The 8,963-nt window shown below is 51.9% G+C and overlaps 1 protein-coding gene across 2 annotated transcripts; it reads right to left on the reverse strand.

Annotated features, from left to right (window-relative positions):
• Positions 1 to 366: 366 nt before the first annotated feature.
• On the reverse strand, positions 367 to 7,998 carry mgat1b (alpha-1,3-mannosyl-glycoprotein 2-beta-N-acetylglucosaminyltransferase b). Of its 2 annotated transcripts, none has more exons than XM_069175990.1 (3): positions 7,908 to 7,998; positions 4,393 to 5,570; positions 367 to 2,166 (listed from the first exon to the last, which is right to left on the reverse strand). In XM_069175990.1, the coding sequence occupies exons 2-3, from the start codon at positions 5,254 to 5,256 to the stop codon at positions 1,465 to 1,467; spliced, it is 1,566 nt and encodes a 521-aa protein (XP_069032091.1). In that variant the 5' UTR covers positions 5,257 to 5,570; positions 7,908 to 7,998; the 3' UTR covers positions 367 to 1,464. The 2 variants fall into 2 exon arrangements, with proteins under 2 accessions (XP_069032091.1, XP_069032092.1); XM_069175991.1 differs by lacking the exon at positions 7,908 to 7,998 and adding an exon at positions 7,304 to 7,451.
• Between the last annotated feature and the right edge of the window lie 965 nt (positions 7,999 to 8,963).

The raw sequence follows: 8,963 nt of genomic DNA on the forward strand, positions 1-8,963 counted from the left end.
AAATCTCTTCGTCCTCCTCGTCTTCACTGTTATTATCAGCAAACACACAACAGTGACGTGTCAGCACTTTGTGTCTTTAACACAACACACCGATGTAGAGTCACACTTTAAACCGGCTCTTTAGCTGTCACTCAGACAGGAGGAACCAGAGGAGCCAGAGGAACCAGAGGAACCAGAGGAGCCAGAGGAACCAGAGGAACCAGAGGTGTACAGTGACTGCTGGCTGGAAGAACACCTGTCTGGGTCACTAGGGGGCGCTGTCGAGGCTGCAACACCACAAAACCTTGTTCTCTCCACATGTTCTGTCCCTGTGGACAAACATGGAGTCATGGTGGACATCAATGAAGAGAGACGCCTTCACAGGGGGACAGATATCAAAATAGTAGATTTTATTTATAATGTATTAAAGTTAGAAACACATCAGGCAGTGGTTTACATCAGCCTACAGAGATGGACTCTCCTCCCACACGTCACTACAGTACAGATAACCAGCCCTGTCCACAGGGTGCCTTCAACACACCTGACCGCACGTCATGTGACCACCGGCTGCTCTTCATCACAGCTCCAGACGTCATGTGACCACCGGCTGCTCTTCATCACAGCTCCAGACGTCATGTGACCACCGGCTGCTCTTCATCACAGCTCCAGACGTCATGTGACCACCGGCTGCTCTTCATCACAGCTCCAGACGTCATGTGACCACCGGCTGCTCTTCATCACAGCTCCAGACGTCATGTGACCACCGGCTGCTCTTCATCACAGCTCCAGGTGACCACTTTACAATCAGAGTTTCATCCTTCATATCAACATCTTCCTTCGCAGCTCCCAGAGGAGCAGGATGAAGGTCGGACCACCTCTTCATCACTTAGAAATTAACAATGAACTGTTCTATCAAGCTGTACTTTTCCTTTAAATCACATGATGATGTCATGTAGAAGTCTGAGGACCTTCATCAGAGGTCTTCATCAGAGGCCTGTGACTTGATGTATGGACTGCTCAGCTCTGCTACTTCCTCCGTCCACTCCTCTTCCTCTTCCTCTTGGACAGAAACAGGAAGTGAATCTTTCAGATTCATCACAATAAAACGACAGCGTTTCCTGTCAGCTGGTGCAGATCCAGACGTTCTGCTGCGTGTGATCACTGCTGATAATGACATGATATTCTGCTGCAGACGTCCGACTGTCACGTGACGTCTACATTTGGCCGGTTAATCACAGGAATAAAAAAATACATCAAACAAAATGGGCCCAGAAAGAAGGCACGTGGCCGACCTGTTTGAAACAGTGTGAGGGTGGACTGTCCTGCAGGGCGAGCCGGACCTCCTGGTGCTGATGAAGCTCTGCTGGAGCTCCAGGATGGGCGGTTCCTCCTCGTGTCAGCGGTTCTCTTTGGTCTGAGAGGGTGTTCCTCTGAGGAAGGCTGTCCCTCGTCATCACCGTCCACTCACTCCGCGTGGAGGAGCTCTCAGCTCCAGCTGACGTCGTAGCGCGTCCAGCCCTCCGGCGGCGCCAGGAACACCCTCCGACCGCGGTACAGGAAGCTCACCACGCCCCGGTAACCTGTACGAGGAACTCCCGACTTCAGGTCGTCCATCACCCCCAGGTTTCGAGCGAACACTTTGAAACTGTCCCTGCTGGAGTACTGCACCCTGTACGGGCCCGGGCCTCTGAGCCCGCCGGCCTGCTGCAGGTCCTCCATCTTCACCAGGGGGGCGCTATAAACCTCTCCGATAAACCTCTCCTCATACTTGTCTTTCAGCAAATAAGACAAATCATGTTTGGTAAAAGGCACAAATTCAGTGTTGAGCTTAATGTAGCGAAGGTACTGGTCAAAGAACTGACCTAAACTGACACCTTTCCGGCCGAACGTGATCGTCCGGGAGATTTCGGGCCGGATGCAGGAGCGGTCCTTCCGCTGCTCCGGCTGACGCATCCAGTCGTCCCAGAAGGCCGACGGCCATTTGGGTTCCAGTTCGGCCCACATCTCTTTGAGCAGCATCCAGCCCAGACCGGGGAAGAAGTCCGTCCTGTAGAGCAGCTCGGCTTTGGACGGGTCCACCAAGGCGTCTCTGCCGTTGTCGTTCCAGGCAGACACGCACCACAGGCTGGGGTCCGAGTGCAGGATGGGGTACAGGGCCCGGAAATACTCAAAGAAGTCCGGCGCCACCTGGTGGAGAGCAGAGACACAGCGGTGAGAGATCCAGTTCACACGTCACAGGAACACATCAACAGTCAGTTTAAAGTCTCTGTTCATCAACAGTACAGCCTGTTCACATACAAACACAGCGGCCTTAAAGAGGCTTCACTCTAAGCCCCGCCCCCAGACTGACAGGATGGTGCTGACTGATGATGTCACCACATGGATGTAAACAACCGGCCTTTAAAGGATCCGCCCACTTTACTACAACATGGCTCCTGTTTGTTCAGTGTCAGACTGTATTTATGTTCAAACTAATAATACTGTAGTCACCACGGTAACAGCAGAGGTGTGAGGTCACAGCTGAAGCAGGAAGTTGGTGGAACTATGATAGATGTTTCCCGTTTCTTTCTCCTGGCTGAGCTGGAGGTCAGTTTCCCGGCAGAGAGGACAAACAGGTTCTTCCTGACAGACGTGAAGAGGAAGCGCTGATAAACTGTCCTGACTTCTGCTTTTTTTTCCTATGAAGTTGAAAACTGACAGCCTTCCTGTGCATGCTCGAGGAAAAAAAAGGCTGGTGTCAGTGGGGGCGGAGCTCTCCACCCTCTGCCCTCCTGGAAGCTCCGCCTCCTTTGTTCCTTGTGCTGTCTGAACACATCTGGATTTTATTGCTGACATCAGAGCACTTGTTTCTTCATTGTTCCCAAATTAGTTGGATTTAAAGACCTTTACCCAGCAGACTTTAAGAAGTTTTAATGAGTCCAAATGCTGATCTGATGAAAACAGAAGAGTTCAATTCTACGATGTTCACGTATAACATTTATTTTAGGGTTTTATTGCACTTTTGTTTCACCTAATGTAACGTAACAAGTCCTTATTGTGGTCAGCTGGAGGAGCGTTGCTTCCAGTGATCCAACATGAGATCACTGGTGGCGGAGGGTTGATGAACTTTGATCTGCTCCGATGACAGAGCAGCCGGAGAGTCTCTGTGCGGTCAGAAAAGAGGAAAACAGCAGAGAATATTTTACATAAGTGAAGCCAGACTTTCCGTCCACGCTGGCAGAAGAAGTGCTGATTTACAGGGAACACTACTTCCTCCTCCAGCTCAGAGTCACGCTGAGTTTCACCACCACACGTTCACTGATGGTTCATCTGCTGCTGGAAGGAGGAGTCGCTCATCAGCACCACCGCCCTTCAGTCTGTCCTGTCTCTCTGTGAGGAGGCCTGTTTGAGCCTTTGATTGACACCGACGGGGAACCAATAGAAACAGCGGTGCTGTCGACGTGTTGCTGCAGTCACACTTCTCCGTCAGCTGCTCGCTCCAACGCTCTCCTACAGACAACTGTAAACACCTCCGACTAAAAACCACAGCAGCAGGAAGCAGCTGGCTTCAGCTGAGCAGGTGCACGGACGGACACTCTGTTTGGTAAAAACTCTGTTCACCTCAGTTGGTGAGGAAACGGATGTCGGAGCACAGCTGCTTTCAGGGTGTGATTAGCCTAGCTTAGCATAAAGACAGGAAGCAGAGGGAACAGCTTGCTGTGTGCCGAGAGGCAAAACACACCAACACGGCGTTAATGTATGTAATAGCAGAGATGATTGACAGCTGCTGTTCATCCAGAAACAAACTGCTGTTTTCAGATCTTTGTGATCCAACCTGCTGACTAGTAGCTGTCGATCAATCTCCACCGCACCAACAGACGACATTTGACTTAATGGGTATCAGTGCACCATTAGTGTATCAATGAGTGACGGCCACATAGTGACCTCTGACCCCCAAATTCTATTTTTCAGCATTTAAATGCTCTCTAACATTTTAAAAACATCTTTTCTTTTAAAAAGATGTTTTAAAAACAAAGTGTTTCCTATTTGGTCTCCTGCTGCTCAGGCGGAGGCTGAGATTATTTCTCCATGTTAAAATGTAATTTCAAGGTTTTGACAACAACAGATAAAAAAAAAACATTTCAGTGTTTTAAAAAGCTTCCACAGACCTCTTCAGGTATGACATCATCATGTTCACACTAAACGCAAAGCCAACGTTCGCCTTGCGTTACTCGCGTGAGTACGAATGCTCGAGTCCGTTCACGTCGCGTTGTCAGTAAACTCTGTTAGCTGTTAGCGGCGTCGGGCCCTTGGACTCTGCAGTCTGACCTCAGTGACCCATCTGATCCCAAACCTGCTCCACATCCGTCTGGGAGTTGCCGTGTGACCCGTCGGTCTGGTGAGAACCAGGATCCAGATGTGTGAGCTACTCACCTCCAGGTCGTCCTCCACAATGACCACGGTGGACTGGGAGAAGGTGTTAAACACCTGGTTCAGGGCCCAGCGGTAGTGCCGTGCGATCTTGTAGTAGCCCTGGAACTTGCGGTGCTCCGGCCGGACTCGGATGTCGGACAGGTCCGGCTGTCTGATGTGCGTCACCTGATCTCCGTATGAGCCAATCGCGCGAGCCGTCTCGGCGTGGCCGCAGTCCTGGCTGACGATGATGGGGTAAAGTTCTGCAGAGGGCCGGTACTGTATGAGTCGGTCCAGGCTGCGTTTCACCGTCACTCTGTCGCAGGCGATGACGAGGATGGGGATGACCACGTCGGGGCCGGAGAGGGATGGCGGCACCTTCTCCGTCAGGCTCTCCTTCACGTCGTCGGCCCGGCGCTGCTCCGAATGGGAGCCTGGAGCTCCTCCGCGACCCGGTTCCTGTGTGGTTCTGAGCCCGGCCTGGTCCTGGACGTCCACGCCGTGTTTGAGAGGAGCGGGAGTTTTGGCCGGCTGCCGCACCGACTCTTCTTTGACCTCCTTCGCGTCGTCCGTCTCTCTCTTGCCGACGTCTTTCTGCCGAGCCCATTCCGCTCGGTGACTTTCAATCTGCTTCAGCAGCTTCTTCTGGGTCTCCAGCTGGACCTCCACCTCCTCCGCCAGCCGGATCACCTCCCCGGCCAGGTTCACCCGGCCTCCCTTCCCTTTGCCCAAGCCCCACTCCTCCTTCCCTCCCGGTTCGGCTCCTCCGCCCTCCCCGAGGCGGCCGATGGGAGGCCGACCCCACAGATACAGAAGAAGCAAAGCATTCCAGGCGACGAACAGGAAAGCACTGCATAGGATAAGAGAACCTTTCTTGCGAACCATGGCCCACTGACAGGACGAGGGACGGGTGGTGGGGAACAGGTGCTGGACCAGAGGGAGTCCTACGGGTGTAATCTCAGAGGGGCAGCGACTTCATTACGTCACATTATAATGATTTCATCCTGCGTTCTGGTGTCGGGAGGACGGTCCAGTTCACAAAGGATTCACATGACGTCCCCGTGGACCGACAGCTTTCCATGAACTCCCACAGAGACGTCCGGCGAGCTGAGGAGGAGCCGGCGGTGAAGAAGAGGGGAGGTGGGGTCACGGTGGGTCGAGGGAGTGACTCTCTCTGACGTTACCCTTCAGCCATCATCCTGAAACAGAGCAGCAAGACAAACCATCAGCTCATCACATGTCCAGACAGCCGCTGGTCCTGTGAGGATCAAAAGAAGGTGTAGTGACAGTGAAACATGTCGGTACCGGACGGATCCGTCACAGGACCCCAGAGAGCAGCGCTCACTGAGTGGAGGACCGTTTCATCAGATCAGCACCGTTCACACATTCATGTAGTTTGTGCCGGAGTCAAATTAAACTCTGCAGCTGTTCAACCTGTCAATCACTCGTCACCTTTCAGAGCACATTTATGATGTAAACGTCTGCTTTTATTCAGGAACACTGTAATCTGGATATTTCAGACAAACTGTCACAGACACACAGACACACATCAGCTGTGTGCAGTGAGAAATGATTATGGATATTCTCTCTACATTTTATCGTCGCAACGTTCAAGCCAGTTGACAGAAAACAGTCTGAACTTATTTCAAATAAACTGGTGACTGAATTTCTCTCCTGCAGAGCTGAATAACACCAACAGGTCTGGTGCTGATCAGCTGACTCAGCTCCTTATCTTGTTTACCTGTTCTTTATCTTCTGGACTCTGGATGGATGTTTTTACTTCATGTGCAACTTTTACAGAAACATCTGAGGATTTTACCAAAGTACAAAAAGAGACACAAAAAAAAATCAGCTCTAAACTCTTTTAAACTAAAGTTTGTTCCACAAACTACGTACAAGATCCAGAGAACCTCCAGCAGGGTGCTCAGAGGGGGTAAAAACAGGAACACCCCCCCCTCCCCTTCATCTGTTTAATATCAAACAGCTCGTTGTTCTTCCCTCAGGTCTGATTGGAGTGTAATCCTGTTTAATCACAGAGCGTTTAAGGAGACGTGGTCACTTTATGGACGACTCAAACACACAGAGATCCAACACGTCGCGCTTCACCCATCCTCCGTGATCGGTAGGTTTCTCTTCCTCCATTACAACATGAGGACATGACTCGCTGCTCTCCACTGAAGACCACACAGACACACCATCTTCCTAAAGAAAGGGGACTCGGTCACCGACGGGAAATGTTTGAAAGCTGACACTGAGCATCACTCTGTGAAACGGTCCAACGGTGATGTTAAACTTCAGTGACTAACCAGGAGGACACGAACACACTGATGTCCCATAAAACCAGCAAAGTCTCAGCGCCGAACACCAACCTGCAGCTCCCTGACAACTGATTAAAGAAATGTGGGGAGGTGGAGGTCACACCGACTCCTCCTCAGCATTAGAAACACCTAAACCACTTAGTGCTGATAAATATAGATCCACAGTAATCCTGTAAGGAGCGATGTTTGACTACAGAACCAGGAAGACAGTCAGCTCTCCAGGTGATTAATGTCAAAGCTGTTTATCTCTCACACACACACACACACACACACGCATGCGCGCGCGCACACACACACACACACACACACACACACACACACCTTCACGTGTTTGTCCCAGAGCAGACTGTTTAAGGAGTGACAAACAGCTGAGGTCAGAGTTCAGATCCACCAGAACAAACAACAGAACCTTCACAGCTTAATATTTAACTCTTCTTAATGTCAACAAGGATTTATGAGATGATGATTAAACTGGTTTTAAACAGCTGGATGTTCTCCGACCACCACACACACACCTGATGTGGTCACTGCATTAACTTGTTTTTACCTGCCTCACTTCACTCATGTTAGAAGTTCATGAACTCTGGATTCAAACAAAGAAAAGGTCAACAAACCTGGATGAAGGTCAAGTAAGGAACAGAGTTCACCCTCCACACAGACCAGGTTAGTTCCAGTACCGGGAGAAGAACCGGGTGAGACCCGGTCAGGGAGCTCCGAGTCCTCCGAGAGCAGAGAGACTGAATGAAGTCCAGAAACACCGACCCGACCTGCGGATCTGTCTGATTTAAACTGACCGGAGAGAAGGGGGGAGGAGGTGGGAGGAGAGGGGGCTGTTACTCCCCTCACAAACCGCCCTCCCTCCCTCCCTCCCTCCAGCACACACCGGGAGCTGACGGCCGGTTCCTGCGGCAGGAACCGGACCATGCGTCAGACCTTCCCGCCGAACCAGCGGCTCACATGCCGGCCAACAAGAGCCACGTCGGTGAGCTAACAGTGACCCAAACACAGCGGTCTGAACCCCGGTCTGAACACACGCAGGCGGCCCGGTCCGACCACCGGACACTCCGGTTCCTTCCTACCGGGACTTCATGACGACCGTCCCGGTGCCCCGCTAACCTCGTACGCTGACGTGCTGTTAGCTGGCTGGCTAACGCCAAGCAGCGGTAACGGAGGCTTTTCGTTCACCGTCGGTCGGAGGCGGAGGCCGGCCTCACTCACCTCTCTCATGTCGGTCTCAACGTCTGGCTCCGACCTGCATCTCCACACGGGCCGACACGAACCGAGGCCCATCCAGCTGCAGCTGCGACCGGCTAGCTGGCCAGCTAGCTGACGTTAGCTCGTCGAGCTTCGATGTCACATCCCCGACACATCTCCATGTTGCTCCCGGCGACTCCGGCACCGCCTGCACCGCCTCCGACCGGTCGTCTCCGCCGTTTATTGCAGCAGCAGCGGGCTCCGGTGTCTCCTCCGGTGTGTGCTCCTCCGGTGTGTGCTCCGCTGCCACAGCGGCACTGCGCAGGGACTAGTCCTCCTCCGGGCTGCTGCTCTCCGGCTGCCTCTCATGGAGGGTGACGGCACTTTTCATGTGACTACACAACGGCACTTCCGGGTTGCTGACTCGTCTACGGCCGCGCCGACCCGAGCCGAGCCGAGCCGAAGACTTCTCCCGAACAGTTTCCCGGTCCGCCGCTGGTCACGAGCTGCACTTCCGTCCAGCTACTCGTGTCGGAGACCGGGAGGATGAAGAGGTTCCGACTGGAGCAGCAGCGGTCCGGTTATCACGACTTTTAATCTCCGGTCGCGCTCTGAAAACGTCAGATCCTACACTTCCCATAATGCAACTCGATGGCATCGTTCATGACCAGTCAGCTGTTCCAGCGCTGTTGTCGATGAAGATGAAGATGAAGAAGCATCCAGCACCTTGAGGAACATTGTGGATGAAAACAACTGACTGAAGCTGTGAAGCTCCACATTTCTCCAGCGGACACGCTGGTGCTTCTACTTTGTCCCGTCTGTTCTCAGCTTTTGTGCTTCTATTTTATTTATATATTTCCATTCTGTCTGTCTCAATGTGACTGACACATTTCTCTACCATCACTGTTGTTTTTATTGTCATGTTTATCTGGTGTACAGCACCGTTTCCACCAACGTTGGGATGCTGTGGAAAATGTCAATAAAACAATGTTTTATTTGCAAATCCCATAAACTCATATTTAACTGCAAATACACCAAAGACAACATATCAAATGTTGAAGTGGAAAAAAAATATATAGT

This window comes from Embiotoca jacksoni, unplaced genomic scaffold, assembly GCF_022577435.1.
Source record: "Embiotoca jacksoni isolate LCO1_2020_lvr unplaced genomic scaffold, fEmbJac1.0.p SCAF_7, whole genome shotgun sequence".
Classification (NCBI taxonomy): Eukaryota; Metazoa; Chordata; class Actinopteri; family Embiotocidae; genus Embiotoca; species Embiotoca jacksoni.